At 42.6% G+C, this 19,603-nt stretch overlaps 1 protein-coding gene across 3 annotated transcripts in view; it reads left to right on the top strand.

The window, feature by feature from the left end:
- Positions 1 to 19,603, top strand: part of TGFBR3 (transforming growth factor beta receptor 3) — a 197,505-nt gene that overhangs the window by 166,125 nt on the left and 11,777 nt on the right. For 2 of the 3 annotated variants that reach the window (XM_059375370.1, XM_059375371.1), the window contains exons 13-16: positions 2,159 to 2,458; positions 5,292 to 5,412; positions 14,618 to 14,659; positions 16,877 to 16,984. In XM_059375370.1, the coding sequence (XP_059231353.1) occupies positions 2,159 to 2,458; positions 5,292 to 5,412; positions 14,618 to 14,659; positions 16,877 to 16,984 (571 nt within the window). The remainder of the gene's footprint in view (positions 1 to 2,158; positions 2,459 to 5,291; positions 5,413 to 14,617; positions 14,660 to 16,876; positions 16,985 to 19,603) is intronic. The other variant, XM_059375372.1, reaches the window with a different exon arrangement.

Below are 19,603 nucleotides of genomic sequence, written 5' to 3'. Positions count from 1 at the left end.
ACTGTGTTGTTTGTGTCATTGTGACTTTACACATCCTCACAATAACTGATCTAGATCTACCTTTTTCATAGGTATTGGTGCCCTTCTTCTGTATGGGAGGAAACTGAGGCTCACAATTCACAGGGCATGAGCCACACGATTTCCTGGGGCCTTTCTCCCTCTGAGACCTGTAGTTCTTCTAGTACTCATTTTCAGACCATTTTATTTTTTACAAGATTTATCTGTTTATCAGAGTGGGGGAGGGGTAGAGGATGAGAGAAGGGAATCCAAGCAAGCTCCACACTCAGCGCAGAGTCCGGTGCGCGGTTCGATCTCACGACCCTGAGATCACGACCTGAGCTGAAACCAAGAGGTAGCCTCTTAACTGACTATGCCCACTCCTCCCCACCCCGAGCAGGCCATTTTACAGTGAAAGACTTGCTGATACTATTTTTTTCTCTAAAGCAACTTTTTGGGATACCCTAGAGTTCCTACCAGAATATACTTTCTTTGAAATTCAAGAAAAGATATACATTTCTTACTCTGTCTGCATGTTTGCTTTGTGGGTTATGAGTTCTTGTTAAAGGGCACTTTTTAGTAATACAATATATGTAATTTGCCATCATTTCCAGATAAAATATCTTATTTTTCAGAAATATTGGCAAAATAATGATGTGTGAATATTTACAGACTCCCAAACACTACTTCCTAGCAAGATTTCTCACCAGGTGTTCTCCTAAGGCCACATCATAGGTTTAGTTGACTCGACGCTGTGGCTACAGTGAAATAGTAAAGAGAAAATGGGCTAGAGGTCAGAAGACCTGGGTTTAAGGCTTGGTTTTATCCAGTGCTTCCAAGGTAGAATTTTGAACACGTCGTCAATCCTGTATGTTCATTTTTTCCTCCATTTATCTAAAGGAGATGAAACCATTTATCTCACCAGATTATTCAGATGGTTTGAGCTTTAAGGCACCACAAAGTGATATGGTAACAATCATCTTCGTTGCTGAGTGTCTTGTAGTTAACCACGGAGGCATCTTTCAAAATAGTGCTGTGTCCTCAGAGCCCCATGCGATGTCAGGGGTTTTCCCTGTGTTCTCAGAATGGAAAGTGTGTTTATATCTCCACGCCTTTTGAAAGGATTCTGGAGCTATTGGCTTATGGTTAAGGACTGACTTTATTTCTAAAGTGTTTAAGTTTATTTTGATCCTAAGTTTAGTCAAGGAATGAGGCATGTGGGGAAAGGCAGTTCATGCAGCAATCCGTGGGTCACCAAATGGAGAATCCACTCTGGCCTGGGGATTTTAGCTGAGCTCAGGATAGTTGAGGTTTGAATTCTGTTTATACTTGGCCAAACACCACTTCCTGTTTCTAAAGAAAAGAACCTTAACAAGGTTTGGACATAGCCCATACAAATGTTTTGTAAGAGGGAAGTATAATGAGTTGGAAACATTTCCAGATTAGATTTCCCTTAAAATACCCTTGGGCTTAAAGAGTGAAGGGAGAGTACTTGGCAAGGCCTGGTTTGGACCTGTGAGCTGCTAGGACACTTTGCCAGGCTTGTGATCGCCACCAGATTGCAACGGTCCCTGACACCAAACCCCAGAGGCCACTCTGCCTGCTTGCTATAAAGCCGGACTTGAGAGGAATCTGTAGGTTTGCTGCAGTGTTGTAGGCTCGTTCTGGCTCATGGCAGTTTAGAAGTTCAGTCCTCTCTGCCTGGGCTAAATAGATTCTGCCTCTGTACTTTATTTTGTGAGTAGTTCTGAAAAATATTTTGTTTTACAGGTGGTACACCATTGAGACATGACCTGGTATTATGACATTTGGGGCTTCGCCTGTTGGAGTTTTGTTTATTTTGGAAAATCCACTTTAGGTGCACGCCATGCTTTTGTTTTTATCTCCCAGAGCACTTATGGAAGGTTGAAGAGACTTAATTCATCTTGTATTACACTCTTCCAGACCTGGCGTTTGAACTAAATAATTCACTGTTATCCATACCAAGTCTAGATGGGAGACATCTTTTTTTAATGAGTATATGTTACTTTTGTAATTAGAAAGGAGATGAGATAAGAATGTCATGAATATCAAGCTGTGTCCCTCCTCAGAAGCACCATGTAGCCTAAAGTGGAAGTAACAGGCCCGCTTGGTTCTGATTGGTCTTTCTGTTGTTTTGTAGGTGTCTGTCACTAAGGCTGACCAAGAATTGGGATTTGCCATCCAGACATGCTTTATCTCTCCATATTCAAACCCTGATAGGATGTCCGATTACACCATCATTGAAAACATTTGTCCAAAAGATGAATCTGTGAAATTCTATAATCCCAAGAGGGTGCACTTTCCAGTCCCGCAAGCTGAGGTGGACAAGAAGCGGTTCAGCTTTGTGTTTAAGTCCATTTTCAACACCTCCCTGCTCTTTCTACAATGTGAGCTCACGTTGTGCACCAAGAAGGAAAAGGACCCCCAGAAGTTACCTAAGGTGAGCGGGCCTTCATCCATCTCTATGTTATTTTGACATTTTTAGGTGAGGCAGTGACCTGCCGGAGAAGTTTAATCACGAGTTATTGCAGGTTGAGGTTTTTGGTTTGGGAACTGCCCAACTGAAGTAATAAAATGTGTGTTAGCAGGGAACCGGGAGTTTTATGGAGTCTTAGAGAATAAATCCGACAGTATGACTTTTTTTTTCCGTGCATGCTACTTAGTAGTATCTTACAAATGATAAATCAAGACTGTTTTCCATGAGGGAGAGGTCTGGCTTTATCTTTGCAGTTCGGATAGTGTGCAGCGCCAGAAGCAGAGATCCAAAAGGACAAGTTCAGTGTGAGGATTAATTTTCCCAGGTCCCACTGAGACCTGTATTGCAATTGTTTTTTGACCTTCTCTGTGTGAATTATAAGGTTGACTTGTCTCAGGAGGACTTCTAATGGAAACTAACAAACATTTTAATTTTTCTCAGCTTCGTATTGGCTCATCGTGTTTGCCTCCTATCCCTCCCCATATTAAACATTCTGTTGCCACAACACTAATCAGAACACTTTGACCTCACTGGAGTGACTGTGTAGGGGAGAGTCTGCAAGGTTAATGACGATACCTCATTAGTTGGGCCTGGTGTGAGAAAGGTGTCTTCTGCCATAGTTTTGTGTCTGTGATCTGCCATGATTATTTATAATTCCATACATGCATTTTTTTTGCAATTATCTTACACAGTATCAGCTGACTTATAAGACTTTTGTAGTCACATATCCATCAGTGTCTAAAAGTGATGATTGAGCGGTATCAATAAATTTATGTATGGAATCCTCTCTTAATATGTAGGTTGTACGATAGGGGGACAGAGGGAGGAGGAATAATTACATTATTGGGGCTAGATAGCCACTAATCTGAATGCTTTACACTGTTACATTCCCCCTGGCCATCCATTTCTCTGACAACACCAAAGAAAAATTTATACTGGGTATGAAAATGTTGCAAAGCTGGTCATAATCATTTGGGAGCATGAATGTGTAAGATGATTCAGACCATGTTCTTTAGGTTGCTTTTGGCAATACGGATACTGTAGCCTTCGCCTTCCAGTGGCCATCAGTGGACTGTGGCAGAGGGTCACTGAATGCTTGGCTGGGAGACCCAGCTGCTCCCTGCAGCTGAAGGATGACTTTAAGGAGTGAGGGATTGAGGAGGGGAGGCCTGGCAGTTACTCTAGGAGTCTTCATGGTGGCTTGGTTGTTACCTCTCTCTGAGCCTGGCCTGGCACCACCCGTAGCATGTTAGCATGTAAAAATTAACCCTAGTGTTTCCTTCCACAACATTCTGTAGAGAGCTCCCAAGTCTCAGTGGATGACATGGATGGGACCCTATAGTCCCGACTTACACTAGAAAGGACATGGGGACTGAGAAGAATGGCTTGCTGCTTACTAACAGAACTTGAAGCAAGTTCCCTGACCTCTGTCTGAGAGTCTGCATGGCCTCACCTGTAAGAGTGAAGTACGAGTACCTGACTCCTCTAGAGAGCAGAGTAGCCAGGGAGGTAGTAGGTGTGACAACAGTCCGCCGTTGATAAAGCAGTGGCTTCCGATAAGCTATTACCACTGTCTTCATGTTTACTGCTCGTGGTTAATATCTCCACAGTTCTAGTGACTTCTCAGATGATAGAGCAAAAGAGTCTTTCCAGGAGGAGTTCTCAATGATCGTTGAGTCTGGTCCTGCTCTTAGCTGAGGAAACCGGAGTTGGGTATCTTGTCCAGAATTGAGCAGTGAGTTGGACATACACTCGTTGAGCCCTTACTTAACTGAAGAATTAACGGCACAGTAAGAAGGCTTTTTCCTAAAAGGCAAATCTTTGCAATAATGAGGCCTTTCTGTTGTTTCCTGGTGCAAGAGGCTTGTGTGTTAAAACCTTTCCCTGGGTTTTGAGGGAGAGGGAGGGGTTGTCTTCCTACAGTATGTTGCTCAGAGCAAAAGTGACAATAAAGTCAAAACACTGTGCTCTTTTGTGATTAGAAATTTACTGGTTTGGGGGGATGGCTAGCTCTAGGCTCTTTAAAGGATAGATCTGTTTCTTGACAACAAAAGCAGGTAGATGTCTTGAGTTTCACCTATTGATGAGCGTAGACAAGGAACTAAAGTTATTTGAAAGAAAAAGGGACTGGAGTGTGATCACTTTTTAAAAACAGGTAAACAAGGCTAGGCATGCTAATTCTAATTTGGAGGCCTGAAAATAACTGGAAGTAGCTGATCTCATGGTCCCCACACCTGGATACGGGTCCCCAGGGCTCCAGTTTGGAACCCTATAGCTGATGACCCTGGAAAGCTTCATTTTCAATGAGCCGATACTAGGATTTAAAAAATCAAACAAACTGGACACCATGATTATCTTTTTGGACAAGACATGTAGAATCTGTCACTTTCGTAATGCAGCACGTGACGTTTCCCACAAGCACAAATCACAAACAGAAACCATTTTTGTGAAGCCGGCTTGGTGAGGGGTCAACACTCATCATATAGTTTCTTTACTTTTCAGACTAAATAACGCTAAAACCTAGTTGTTTTGTGGGAAGATGGGGAAGAAAAGCAGTCTTTATAAGCCATCCAGTGATATTTGAATCTTCCAAGTGCAGCTGAGACTGTATCTGCGGGGTCTGCCACTCGTCTCCCGGATTATTTATGGTTCTTTGGAAAACCCCCAGATCTCCTGTTTTTCTGTGGTAAACAGCTGGGAACTGTCTGATAAGGGGCACAGGACAACTGTGCAGGCTGGGCTGGTGCAGGGCTCCTCAGAGTTACCCCTGACCCTCTTTGCTCTGCTTTCTCTGCAGTGTGTGCCCCCGGACGAAGCCTGCACCTCACTGGACGCCTCAATGATCTGGGCCATGATGCAGAATAAGAAGACATTCACCAAGCCCCTCGCTGTGATCCACCAGCAAGTAGAGGCTAAAGGTGCGTTTGGGGAGGCTCAGTAGGAGATGAGGGGCCTGAGGGCTGCTCATTTTAAGAAGTTCCAGTATTAAAAATCAAAGCACAGTAAATCAAAATACAGTCGTATTCAAAAGAGACATTAAAGGCTGGGCTTCTACGTGGATCAGTTGGTTAAGCATCTGACTTCAGCTCAGGTCATGATCTCAGTGTCATGGGATCAAGTCCTGAGTTGGGCTGCCTGCTCAGTGGGGAGCCTGCTTCTCCCTCGCCCTCTGCCCCTCCCCCTGCTCATGTGCTCTCTCTAAAATAAATAAATAAATAAATAAATATAAAACCCTTAAGGGCCAATTAGTAACTTTAGAAAAGGGTTTTTACCAAAGGAGCCTTTTATTTAGTTGGGTCTGTTCTGCCATATGGCTAAGTTATTAATGATAGGTTTGCCAGCGATTTCTTTAAATATTAGATCAGAGTCAAAGTTGTCCCTATCCCAATGTCATTCTCCCTTACCATTCAGATATATTCCTCAAGTATGCAAGAAAAGCTCTGAGTTCCTCGCATACCAGGATTGAACAGCCCACAGCCCATCTTTCATGATCTCCTGGTAGTGTTTGTGCTGAGTACAAGCAGTCCCAGGGCATCCCAATCACAGATGCCTTTGGTTGGGGAGGGTGTTGTGTATGTGAATACCATCCATCTTAGGTCAGAGCAGAAGGAAGGTTAAGAGTCACTGTCCAAATGCATTTTTGTAATTCAGGTTTCCGAATTGTACACAGTCACATTTGTTGCTTGAAGCAAAAGGTGTCTCCTCCTACACACAAACACACACAGGAGCATTCGGCAGTCTGCACTTTCTTATAGAAGGAAAGGAAGGATGTGTCCTCAGAGGTCTGGCTTTAGGTGGTTAGGCCAGGCAAAGCCAGACCCAGTGTAGGCCACATCAGCCAAACCAATAGAGAAGCAGAGTAGGGCTCCATGAGGGTGTTAGGAATGGACCTGAGGCCCTCTGGACTATGGAGAGCACCTGATGGGGATGGACATCCTGGCTGAAGGGCACGGATGGGCAAGAACACAGCAGGCAGTTGGCAACATCTGATGGGGGTGGGGGCAAATGCACATTTGGGCTGTCTGGGCAGCTACATTTGTCACTGTCCGAAAACAACCTACAACTATCTTAGAAACATTGCCAAAGGGTGCTAAACGAAGAGAAGTCTGGGAGAGTAAAAGTGGGTTCCTAGCCTCTGGGGTTAGACATTTCAGGGCTTGGTCTCCAGGCCTCCTTCCACCACCCTGAGGGGCGAGGAGGAGCATGGCTCTGGAGCCTTGATAAAAGCCACCCAGCATCCTGTCTGTGGTTGGTGAGCACTGGCTGAGAGACCTGCTGGGTGGAGCTGATACCAGGTCTAGGCTTGGAGGCAGCCCTGGGATGGCCTTTCTGATCTAAGCACTGTTGGATTTGGCAAGGTAGCAGGGGCTAAGAGATAAGAGAAGAGGCACACAATACCTAATAGTAGAACAGAGGCACGTGGATGCTGTCTACTTTATTCTTTGGTGGCCTGACCTTTATGCAAATAGTAGAGCCATTCTTCCTGACATATCTGGTAATGGCATCTGCCCTCTTCCTAGGGGCATGCTCACTTTGGAAGGGCAAGAGAAGATCGTGGGGCGGGTGTGGCTTAGAGTTAGGAGACTGGGGCACAGCTCTTAACTTTCCCTGCTAACTGGCTATGGGACTTGGGAGATCTCTCCTTATGTCCTTGACTTTGATTTTCTTTATCTGGAAAAAGAAGGGTTTAGACCAGATGGCTTCTTGAGACCCTTTCAGCTGTAACACAGCTACTGTTTGAAGAAGCAAAATAGTTTTTGATACATTTCCCAGCCATCCTGAAGGCGGTGTGAAATGTACATAGTAGATGTTCGTTTGTTGTTGCTGTTTGTTTTGCTTTGACTGGTTGGTTTTCAGCCATTTGAAAAAGTGTACCAGCCACAGTCTTTCTTGATATGGATTGCCTAGGGGCATCTGGGTGGCTCAGCTGGTTCAAGCCCTGCCTTGGGGTCCAAGGAGCCTACTTCAAAGGAAGGAAGGAAGGAAGGGAGGGAGTACAGGAAAGGAAGAAATTGTTTTTTGAATTTATTGCCCAAAGAGTTCCCTGTTTATTGGGTACAGGGGAAGGAAATAAATGAATTAATTGGATTGCAAAGTATATCACATTTGAGCAACAGCTGGCTGCACTTTGCACTAATAACAACTCTTACCTGGTTCCAGAGATGTAGTTCTGTGGGTAATTGATGGCAGCAGCTTGCGTTTTTTCTATGCCCGACAATAATTGGGCATTAATATTGCAGTAGTATAACTTCTAGTAATTCATGCATGCTTCTTTTAAGTTTGGTGGTGTTTTTCTAAGTAATTCCTCTTGTAAATTAGGTAATTACTTTTATTTAAGCTTAGTGTAATTATCCTGAAAGTTCAGTGGCTTTTTTTTTTTTTTTATTGAAGTTCAGGAGGAAATTTTACCAAATATCAAAGAAGTTTCATGAGATTTGCTAATGGAGAGTAGATTTTAGCAGAGACCCGTGTTGTGAATAAAGTTCATTGCTTAGGTTTGTTAAACAAATGAAGGTTAGTGGATGGGCCAGCTTCCCAGGGGCTGTGTGCAAATGTGCTTTCTAACTGCAGTGAGTGGGGTCAGTTTTCTGGCAGTTTTCAGCTCTGTGAGTGACTCTTCCACCTTCTTTGTTTATTTTCTTTTGACTCTGAAATCATTTCTCCAGGATGCAGGCCGTTGGAGTCTGTGCTTTTCCTCTGCCTCTCCGTGAACTAGAATAGTCCGTTGAAATGGGAATGTGACCATTTGCCTAATAACGTTAGTTGATTCGAATAGTAACAGGGTCATGAACGTTCTTCCTGACAGCTTTGTGTTACTTTTGTAAGCCACAGACTCCATAGTATCTCCAGAAGTATCTCTTACCAGAATGAATTTTGAGGGTAAAAATTGCCCAAGCAGTGGGATGTTTCACTGTCCCTTTGAACCACACTGATACTCTTTAAAGGCTGTGCCAGGTCTTCATGGTCATTTAGTCCAGCTTATTTTTTTAACACTTGGGTTTTCTGGGGCAACAGCAGCTGAAGTCTCTGGGTAGCAGCTTCATAGCCAAGCAGAGAGCTGCTCTGTAGCTCCCAAAGCCAATGGCATGGACACATTTCAGGACACATTTCTTCCTTCTGTGGACAGAGAGAATAGGCTCTCAAGACTAACTAATTCTGGGTCCCTCCTCTGGGCCACCATTTTTAATGGAACTTGCCTGTGCTTCTGCAGCACATATCCGCCGTCTCAGTCCTTTGGGAACCAGCACTGGGTTAAATTCTTTTGCTGCTAAAACTTCCAACATGGTGGTGCTGGTGGTGATGATAGTCATAGAGATGACAACCGTAATTATCTAACATTTATTGAGCATTTACTTAGTACAAAGCCCTGTGCTAAATCCTTTGTGGGGATACTTGTATTGAATCCTCATAGCCCTTCTGTGAGCCAAGTATAAAGCAAGATTAAGTAACTTGACTAAGGTCATACCACATATAAATAAATGGTGGATCTGGGGTTCAAATCCAGGCACTCTGAATCTAGTTTGTGCCTTCCTAAACCCTTTGCCTTGTGCTAGGTGGAGGTTGATTCTAGTTTTTAATTAAACTGCCAGCAACATAGGCATCTCTCCACACCCTTTTCCCACCGCCTCCTCCTGTTCATGCCGTACATATCGCATTGGCATTCAAGTTCACACCCAAATACTCTAATTGATTATGAACTCAAAAGAAGATGAAGACTTTTAGGAAACATGTCTGTTCTCCAAAGGGTAAGATGTTGGGGAAAATGTAAGCTGTTTAAGGGAGTATTAAAATTCAGAAGTTCTGTGACTTTGAATTGTAACTCACAAAAAAAGCCCAGAAAACATGCATACTTTATGTGTATTATGGTTTATGGCAAAACAATTAAAATAGTTGAGGTAGTGCCATCCTACCATATTTTCTGAAATAGTTTGAAGTATAGGCATGTTAGTGCTGTTTGCTTTGGATGCCGTGAGCAGTTTTGTGGCCTTTGAGAACACTAGGGCTTACACAATAAAAACGGCTATACCACGTCAGTGATAGTTTTTTGAGAATGGTGAAAAAATGAGTGATTTACATATGACATGTAATTCTTAGCAAGTTAAATGTCCAAAATACTGAATTTCCACTACATAACTTTTTAAAAAGAAGTGTGCTCAGGACAGCACCTGGCATATCATGGGCACTCAGTAAATACTAATTTCCTTTCCTTCCTCTTAACCTCTCAGCCAAGCTAGGTTTTTTGGGGGGAGTGGGGGTGGAAGAGGAATGAAAGGGAAAGTTGTGAACGTCAATTGGAAGTTAATCCAAGAGAGGCGTTCCTTTTTGGAACACATTTGATTTTTCCAGAACAAAAATACTCTAATGCACCCAGCCAGATTTTTTGTCCTCAGGCTGAGGTAGAGATGAGGAGAAGCTGAGTAAAAAAGATGGTAGAAATGCTTAATGGACAGACTAAGTCATTAAGTCCTTACCCAAGGGAGAGGGATACCGTAGGGACTTTTTACTTTGGAAAATATATATATATATATATATATAATATATACAAAAATAGAATAGAATTGTAGAATGAATCCCATGAATCCTTCTCTTGGTTTCAACAACTACCCATTTATGGCTAGACTTGTTTTCTCTCTTTCTGTCCCTGGATTGTTTTGAAGGAAATCCAGACATGTCATCTCATCCATAAATATTCCAGTATGGCACCTCTGAAAGTGAAGAAACACTAAGAGATTGGGGCTCCTCGCCTGGTCATTTGGGGGAGCATGTAACTCTTGATCTTGGGGTTGTGGGTTCAAAGTCCGTGTTAGGTATGGAGATTACTAAGAAGGAAAAAAATCTTAAAAAAGAAAAAAAAGCTCTTGGGTAAGGAACCAATGATCAGATCATTTAGGAAGACTACCCTGAAAGCAGCATGAAGATTGGTTTGGGGGAGATGTACGCAGTATTGGGATACACATGACAATTATGGTTATTCCAAAAAATGTTTATTGGTACCTACCATAGGCTAGGCATATGGTAAACACATTACCCTGTCTGTAAGGCCTTCACAGTGTCATGCAGAGGTTCACAACCTTGACTCTATTGATGCTTTTGAGCTGGGTAACTATTGTAGAGGGCTATCCTGTGCCTTGTAGGATTTTGGAATAGCATCCTTGGCTTCTACTCACTAGGTGCCTATAGCAAACCCCTCCACTACCCAAAATGTCTCCAGACATTTCCAAATGTCCTGGTGGAGTACCAGGGGTCAAAAATCACCCTAGGTAAGCACTACCAATCAAGTGAAAGGGTGTAGAGGAGTGACCAGACAATTATTAGAATGAATGCCATAAATATTGAAAGAACCCAGAGAAGGGGTTTGATTACAATGAAGTTAGTAAAAACTGTATGTTAAAAGAGATCTGCACAGAGGCCTCCTGAGTCTCTAGCCTCTTGATCTCCCTCTCTCTTTGCCAAACACCAATAGATGTGGGTACTGAGTAAACACCTTGTTTCCCTGTGGGCCTGCTCGATCTACCATGTTTAGGAGAACTGAATTGAAAGCTGGAGGCTAAAGGCTGTGGTCCATTACTCATGCATAACCCCCAAAATATCCCATTTATGAAAACCATGCCCAGCCATCTGAGGAGGGAAATTTGGTTCTAGAGGCAGACAGAATTTTGCTCCAGAGTAAATGAAGATACTTAATTCAGAATGTTGATTATAGTTTGTTCTTTCTGCAAATAAATCTCTATTGTTAGCATTATCTTTGCAGCAATAGCAAGGGTTCCTTTCTTAAAATTGTACCCTTAAACCAAAAGTAAATATTGCTGTGTTCCCCTGTTTTCCTTTCAGCGCGTCAACTCTGTTTTAGGGTTCTGGTAGAGATCAGACTCCGTAGTCATACACGGGTTATTGGGGATTTTTGGAACAACAACAAAAAAGATAAAATCCTATAACCTCAGTGCTGCAGCTTGTACTTGTTATTGTTTATGGAGAAACTTCACCCAGGAGAAATAAGCAACAACTGTTTCTATTTAGCTCTGAGAGAAGGCCCCTATTTGGGGTGGGGGAGAGGGATTAGATCATAGCCTAAATCCATTAAGAATTTTAAAACAATGCCATCCATCACACAGTCCTTGCTCTAAAACCCACATTCTCACATGTGAGGTCTCCTCAGGGGAGAGTCATTATTTAAAACCACTTAGGGATTCTGAGCGACAGAGTTCAGCCATGGGCGATTGACTGGATGGAACTCTTCCCAGAAGTGTGTATATTTCTCATATGATGAAGACTGTAGAGACCTTTAAATGCCTGTGGACTTAGTTCAGTGAATCCAACCACTGCTTCTTGGAAGTAGAGTTTTGTGGTGAGATACCCCTACTTCATAGGATTCTTGGGAGGTTGAATTGAGAAAATCTAAGAGAAGGCTTTGTGTCAGTTGTAAAACACTACACACATGTGTAAATGGAAGGCATCACCTTCATTATTTTATCTCTGCCAATAGGCTGATGGGATGAGACTCCTAGGAGACAGTCTCTTGTGTTACTTTGTAGTTGGTAATTACTCTGCATCCTGAATTATATTTTCTTAAAAAAAAAAAGATTTCCTTAAAAGCTTTCACATTTATTTTAATTTTAGTAATTCTCTTTAAAACCTGAACATATCCTCACCCTGGCACCAGCACATTGCACAACTCTGGGGGGCACCATTCCATTGTGGTGCCTTTGCTTCCCCTAGAGTTAATCCCGAGAATTTACAATCCTATGTAGCTTCTTTATTTTTGTAAACATGACCTCAAACGCTGCTGGTTTGGTCAATTTTTCACAATGTCTTTTGCTCCACTGTGGATTCTGACGCAAGGTATGTGTTCTTCTCACTGAATGAAAATGAAGGTGGAAAGGTACGTGCAGTACACTCATCACTTGCCGCTCTAAAGGGCAGGGTCAGAATCTGTCCCAGGACACAGCACCCTTTTTCTGGGAAGGGCCAGCTGGGGAGTGTTTCGGGTCTGTCTCTCACACAGGCTGTGCCCTGATGACCCCTGCTGCTCCTGTAGCATTGCGGGCATGGACAGTATACAAATGATGCACATAGTTATGTTCAAAGAAAACTTGATTTATGGAATAGGTCTGACTTTCACATACCTTTCATATGTCATAAAATATTATTCTTTAATTTTTTTTCCAGTCACTTAGAAATACAGAATGTACTCTTAATTCATAAGGCATGCAAAAATAAGTATTGGGCCATGATACACCATCCCCTGGTCTGTGCTGTTCTCACCGTGAGTCACAAGAAGCTTCTTAATCAGTGCTCCCCTGCTAAGCACAGAGTGACACTCCCCAGTCATGTAGCCTGCGAAGCAGAATCGGGAATTTGGGCTCAGCCCCTGCGCTGATGCTTTCCAGCTGTGACCTTGGGCAAGTCACATGATAGCAGAGTCTCAGGATGCTCGTTTGTAAAATAGTGATAAGAATTCTTTTTCTGCCTCTCTCACAGGCTAGTGTGAACTTCTAATGAGATTTGAACATGAAAGCATTATAGAAAATGTCAGGGTATACAAGCACTGTTGTATAGCCTTATTCCCAGCTCCCTCTGTTGTCTCCATTGTCAAGAAGTACGTCAACATTCTAGTCATCCTTCACGGAACATTTCTGGCAGGCCTATTCCTTGCTAGGCTGAGCCCTGGGATGTCCAGATGAGTAAGAACTATACCCTGCCCTCAGGGCAGAGAAGAATCTAGAGAATTAGGATGTGATGGAGTTTTGTGTAGGACAACCGAGGGGTGGAGTAAGCCACAGGGGTAGAGACCGGCCCTGCTGGGGTGGAGGTTGTGGCACTGAGAGAGTCAGAGAAGGCCTCCCAGTGAAAATACCAATAAGCAGGTCTGGGGGAGGAGGGTATTTCAGGGGATGGCTTGCAAAGTGTGATGACCTACAGCAGCATGGAGAATTTGGGAAGCTTAAATAAGTATGAGGAGCCCAGTGTGGGTGAAGGGCCCTTAGGAAAGGAGGCTAGCGATATGCTGGTAGAGAAGGAGAGCAGAACTTCTGTGTACCAGACTGGAGTTTGGATTTTTTTCCCCTATGAGTACAGGAAGTCATGGAGCAATTTAATCAGGACAATAACGTAATCAACTCTGAGCTCTGGAAAATTCACTCTGAGGGAAAATATGGAGGAGGAAATATTTAGGGCAGGAGCAGGGGCCGTGGGTGGAAACAAGGAGACCATTTAGGGAAGCTCTATAATAATGTAGATGTTTGATGAAAGAGGCTGAGGGGCACCTGGGTAGCTCAGGTGCACCCAGCTCTTGGTTTTGGCTCAGGTCATGATCCCAAGATTGCCCGTCAAGCTCCACTAGGCAGGGAGGCTGCTTGTTCCTTCAGCCCTTCCCCCAGTGCATGTGTGCATTCTCTCCCTCACTCAAATAAATAAGTTCTTATTTTTTTTTTAAAGAAAGAGCTAAACTATAGGGTAATGGCATTAAGGAAAGAAGAATAAGGATACTTTTACAAAACTTATGTACACTTTTTCAAAGATTTAATTAATTAATTAATTAATTTGAGTGAGCGAGGGGTAGGGGGGCAGAGAGAGAAACCAAGCAGACTCTGCTGAGCTGAGCGTGGAGCCTGATCTGGGGCTCAATCTCACAACCCCGAGATGACCTGAGCCAAACAAGAGTGGGATGCTTAACCGACTGAGCCACCCAGGCGCCCCCACAAAACTTGTGCACATTAAAAGATTTTTGGAAGTGGAAAAATAGCATGAATGTACTGGAGAAATATGGTATTTAAAGGTATTGAATCCTCTTGTAAATAAATAAAAAGGTGTGTATACACACACACACACACACACACACACACTGTCAGACTCAAATTCCTTAAGTTTGCCTTCGAGTTTTCTTCAAATTGGAGAGGCTGTACAATTAATTGTTAACAAAATGCAATGTTTAACATTTCTGAGGAGCCATGTTAAAGTTTTGACATCTAAAGAGGATAACTGACAACACTTTCACTGAGTATTAACAAATAGGAACATGTCAGTCCTTGCTGAGATTGTGATGAACTTTTGCTTAAAACTTGGTTTCTCTATGGAATACATCAAGTTTTTCATTGTGTGTGTGTGTTTTTTTTTTTTTTCCAGAAACAGGTCCAAGCATTAAGGAACCGAGTCCAGTTTCTCCACGTAAGTCTTTATCCATCTATTTCGAAAGGAAGCCTCCTGGGCTTTTTATAAAAATGAATTGGTTATGGAGCATTTGGCAAACTTTGAGTTTTGATAAGAAGACCTCTGCTCTCAATCCCTGTCTCCTCCTTTTTCGTAATCTCATACTTTTTCCTTTCCTCTGTCCTTCCTTCATCTTCTTTCTTTTTTTTCTGCCTGCCACTTTTAAATAGGAATTTGTTGACCCACTGGCATGTGTGGCCTTAATGGGAAGGTAGTAACTTACTTAGCTTTGGAGAGAGTTCATTATTTGCATACTTATCAGTTATGATCTAAAAGCATTAACTCACATCTCTGGGAGTGTTCTCCATGTCATCGACAGTCGTTACTTGCTAAAGGAAGATAGTTGCTGTGTCTTTGAGACAATCTCTAGTCCAAGGGGCGTGTGTAAGGAAAGGCGAGGAGGGGAGACTTGTAAGAAATAAAGAAAAGAGACCAACTACTATAAAATGGTGCGTTGGGATTTATCTGGGCCAATTTTGTCACTCTATGCAGAAGGAAATTCTGACCAAAAAATATTAAGGTGACTTGCCCATGGTTATAACTGGCATTCAGGCAGGACTAGAACCTGGGCTTTCTGGCTTTGCACCCAGAGCTCTTCTAGATGGTGTTGTTGCCTTGTGAGGAGAATTCTTCCCTACAGCTCTCTAGATTAGTCTCCATGGCTGACCTCATCACATACACATAACAGTCTGGTGAGTTTCTTTATGCAAAGCACTACAGTGTTTTAATTAAGTGCCTTAGTTCAGCAGTATCACAGAAGAGTATCGTGAACCTACAAAGAGACAGATGGGAAGCGACCCACCCTGATTTTCATAAATGACATCTCCATTTTTAGAATTTCAGAGGAGTTTTACTAAAAACTTTCAATCATGCCCCAGTTTTGCATCTGTAAGCATAAAAAGGCATACCTACAGACTAAATTAAATCGAGTGGATGGTTTGGTTCATCTTAACCTCCAGAGTTCTTTCCAGTTCATATTCCTTCCTCAGGTCCCCAAACCTTTTACAAACTCCTTTTGCTCACTCCCTGCCTTCAGCAGGTGAAGTAGTGCTAGGTCCAATTCCAGAAGTTAACACACCAAAGGGCATATGGCTAGAAAAGTAGCCACCAGGACTTGGAAATTCCAAAATTCCAGAATCTTCAATAGCATGGCATACTTTTCCTGAGCACTTACAAATTGTGGGGCTGTTCGGAGCAGGGGCGGGTATGTGTGTCACATTTGTCTATATAACTAGGTCTTTTACACTGAAGTAAGATGAACAGCAAAGAGATTTAATTTACATAGAGATCATCCAGAGTCACTTCGGACTCAAGAGGAGCATAGAAATGGGTTTGAGATAGTGGGGAGATCCTATACCTTAAATTTATATTTAAAAAATAGACACCTTAGAAATTTTATTCTGCTGAAAACCCCACCTCTTGGAAGCTGATTTTAACTTCTTATAAGTGATTCACAGAACGTAGTTCTCTTAAAGGAAAGGAAATGTTCTATTTCTGTGGCCTGGAATTAATTTCAAATATAAACATCTTTGCCAAGTGGAGGAACAATTGGTTCTATTTATATGTTTTGCTGCCCATAAAACTGACATCACTCCACATCGAGAAGTATTTCCGTCCCCCTCATAGAAAGATCATGGTTGGGAAAGTGTTAAAAAGTGGGTTGTTTTAAATGATTCAATACAGAATTGTTAAGATGGAGGGTTTGATCTGAAGGGACCAGTGAAATATTAGAATCTGTAGGAATAGTTGATCCTTCCTTACCTTACGTTTCCTTTTTGTCCACCCCCATCTTCCTATTATCTCTCATACCTGTAAGTGTCCATGAAAATGTATTTGAAATGTATTCTGTGTTTTCCTTGTCTCATTGTTCCAAGTGTTTGATGAATAAGAAACATTATGCCACAGTTTGATAATGGGAGCTCACTTCAGTTTCCAGAGCATCTTCAGATTGAGGATGTAACCTGCAAACTGCAGCTCTCTTGGAAGTCTGATCATTTTGAAAGAAAAAAAAAATGTGCAAGTTTCAGATACATTGCGTTTGGTTGGGATTCTCATTTTGGCCTCCTTTTCTTAGTCTGTGCCCAGCCTCCCTGACAGTGCTTGTAAAACAAATACAAAGTTACAACATCTGGTGCAGACTCATTGAAAGCATGTATTGGCTTCCCTTCCTTGTAGCAGTTTTCCATGGTTTGGACACCCTCACCGTGATGGGCATTGCGTTTGCAGCGTTTGTGATCGGAGCGCTCCTGACGGGGGCCTTGTGGTACATTTATTCTCACACAGGTGAGTGTGACTGTCGAGTATTAGTCCGCATGCGTCCCCTGTGTCTGCCACACAGCAGACGTTTCGGTGTTTCATTGCATGGGTGGGTGGATGGAATAATAACAAAGGAGAGAAAGGTCATTCCCACAGTTTGCACTTGGACATATTTTGGCATCAGTTGGGTTTTGCAAAAATATAATTTGCCTTAAGCACCTTTAGAAAAGGAATGTTTAAACTATGCTAATTGCCCTTGAGATGTTGGTGAAGGTTAGCTACTAATAAAGCTATTTTGTGGTTAGGGTTTAATTAAAGAAAATTGATGTAGACATACTGGAAATATAAACCCTTCCCTCAAAGCTCAAGACTTCAGTACAGACATATGAATGGGCAGGAAATGAGAAAGGAAGCTAAGATTTTATTCCCATATTTGCCAAGAGGTTGAGCCCTATCCACCAGAGTCCCCAGTCTCCATGACTTCAACTAGAATTTCTTGACCCTTTTAAAACCCATGCCATGTCCTCTTTGATAAGCATAAAATTCTCATGTCTGTCTTCTATGAAGTTATTTAAATTTTAAAAACAAATTTTCATGAATTGCAAAAAAAATAAAAATGGTGAAACAAAGCATTTGTTTTCAAGCTGTGTTCCTCTTTCCCCAAAATTCTGATGTGTCCCCCCCACCCCTCACCCCTTCCCTTGCCCCTTATCCTCAATCCCAAGGTTGGAAACCTGGCCTGAACAGAGAGCCTATTCTGACCCCAGTACAGAAGGCAGGCGTAGCAAGGGGAGTCTAGTGCAGTGGGGAAAAAACAAATAGACTGCCCTTATGTTGCTTCTTTCTTAGTTTCCTTGCAGATGGATAGAGCAAAGAAAGACATGCATTTGGGGGTATGTCTAGTGAGCTAGTTGGGCTTCTATGTCCTTGGATCCTTGCTATTTACACTGTGAACCCAGGCAAATTGTGCTTGATTGATCAATCAGAGGCCATGGCCTTTCTGTTTAGAATTTCATTAATTTGGGGGCGCCTGGATGGCTCAGTAGTCAAGTGTCTTGCCTTCTGCTCAGGCAATGATCCCAGGATCCTGGGATCGAGCCCTGCATCAGGCTCTCTGCTCTGTGGGAAGCTTGCTTCTCCCTCCCCCCCCCCAACCCCGCTTATTTTCTCTCGCTGTGTCTCTTTCTGTCAAATAAATAAATAAAATCTTAAAAAAAAAAAAAGAATTTCATTAATTTTCCACTGAACCAATAACGCCCTCATCTTTGGCCTTACCTTGGACCATTCAAGAAGACAAGCTGAAAAGAAGACTGCTTTAAAGGAAGGAGAAGCACAGAAGGGCATTTTGTGGCATTTTGAGAAGATGTATCTTAATCCTTACCAGAATTTTCACTTCAAATACAGCATCCTCCAGATGAGTCATTTTCGATTATGACAGGAGGAAAAATCCTTTGTGCCTAGCTTGGGGAAGTCACACAATCCACAGCGAAAGTTGAGGAGAGTCTAATAGTGGGGCTTTGAGTTCTCAGACTCTTGTTCCTAGTCAGTGACATTTGAGGAGGTCTGTTTCATGTGAGAGAGAGAAAAATAAGACTCTTAATCGTAAATGTAATGATTCTGAGGATATACAAATGTCTGTGAATCGGTTTAGGAATATTCTTCCTTGGGAATGGCTCATACAAGCACCAGAAGAGAAAGCGTTCTGCAGAGTAGCATTTTAGAGTAAATAATTTGTCACGGGAATACGGACACTTTCAGATCTCAGACTAGCTGTTTCTCACAATCTGTCCCAATCTCCTGCGTTGCTGGGAGGTTCTAGGACTGTTTGCCGCTTCTGCTGTATGTTGGGAATGAACTTGGAATTACACCAAAAAGACTCTATAGCCCTGAGGATTTTATATGGGCTTAATGTGCCCACTGAGCCCTGACTCGCCTTGGCCATCGAACTACACCCTCAAACCCTGAGAGTTCATCTCAGGCCAGGAGGCCAAGTCCAGCTACCGCATGGCCCTCACTCTTGGCACACACCCCACTGAACTCACGCTGATAATCCCCAACTCCTGTGCTGAGCCAAGCTCACAAACCTGATAAAAAGCAAAGTGTGGTTTTACGCCCTTTATTGCTTTGCTCATTACATTCCCAGGTTTATTGTTCCTGCTCCCTCCCCCCACAAACCAGAGACTGAAGGGGAGGAGTTTTTACATTTCGTTAATAGAGAAATAGGCTTGGAAATAGATGAAAGAAAAACAAAACCCAAAACCCTTCCTGTTACGGTTTCCAGCAATATAAATTACCCTGATTTGGAAGTTAAAAGGTTTATAGACACTGTCGTTTGGGCTCTAACCCTGCTAGCATCACACGTGATACAGCTTCAGAATGAATTTTTACTAATAGCCATAGCCTCTGGTTCATTTTAAAGACTTCTCCTACGGGAAACCAACATCACATAAGTGTGAAAAAGGCTCACTTCAGAACCCAGTGGCACTATCCTGTCCAGAACTCCTCTGGTTTCATACCTGGATCAGTGAAGCAGCAAGTCTAGATGAAGAGAAATCATAATGCAGTAGCCAGTGGAGAGAAACGTGTATACAAACACAGACTCAGTACATTCAATTTCTACAGTAATCTAAGCTGTGGAACGCAGAC

The sequence above is a fragment of the Mustela nigripes genome, chromosome 14, assembly GCF_022355385.1.
Source record: "Mustela nigripes isolate SB6536 chromosome 14, MUSNIG.SB6536, whole genome shotgun sequence".
In the NCBI taxonomy this organism is placed as follows: Eukaryota; Metazoa; Chordata; class Mammalia; order Carnivora; family Mustelidae; genus Mustela; species Mustela nigripes.
Note: the sequence above shows the minus strand (reverse complement) of the source record. Positions and strands in the feature narration are given on the sequence as shown.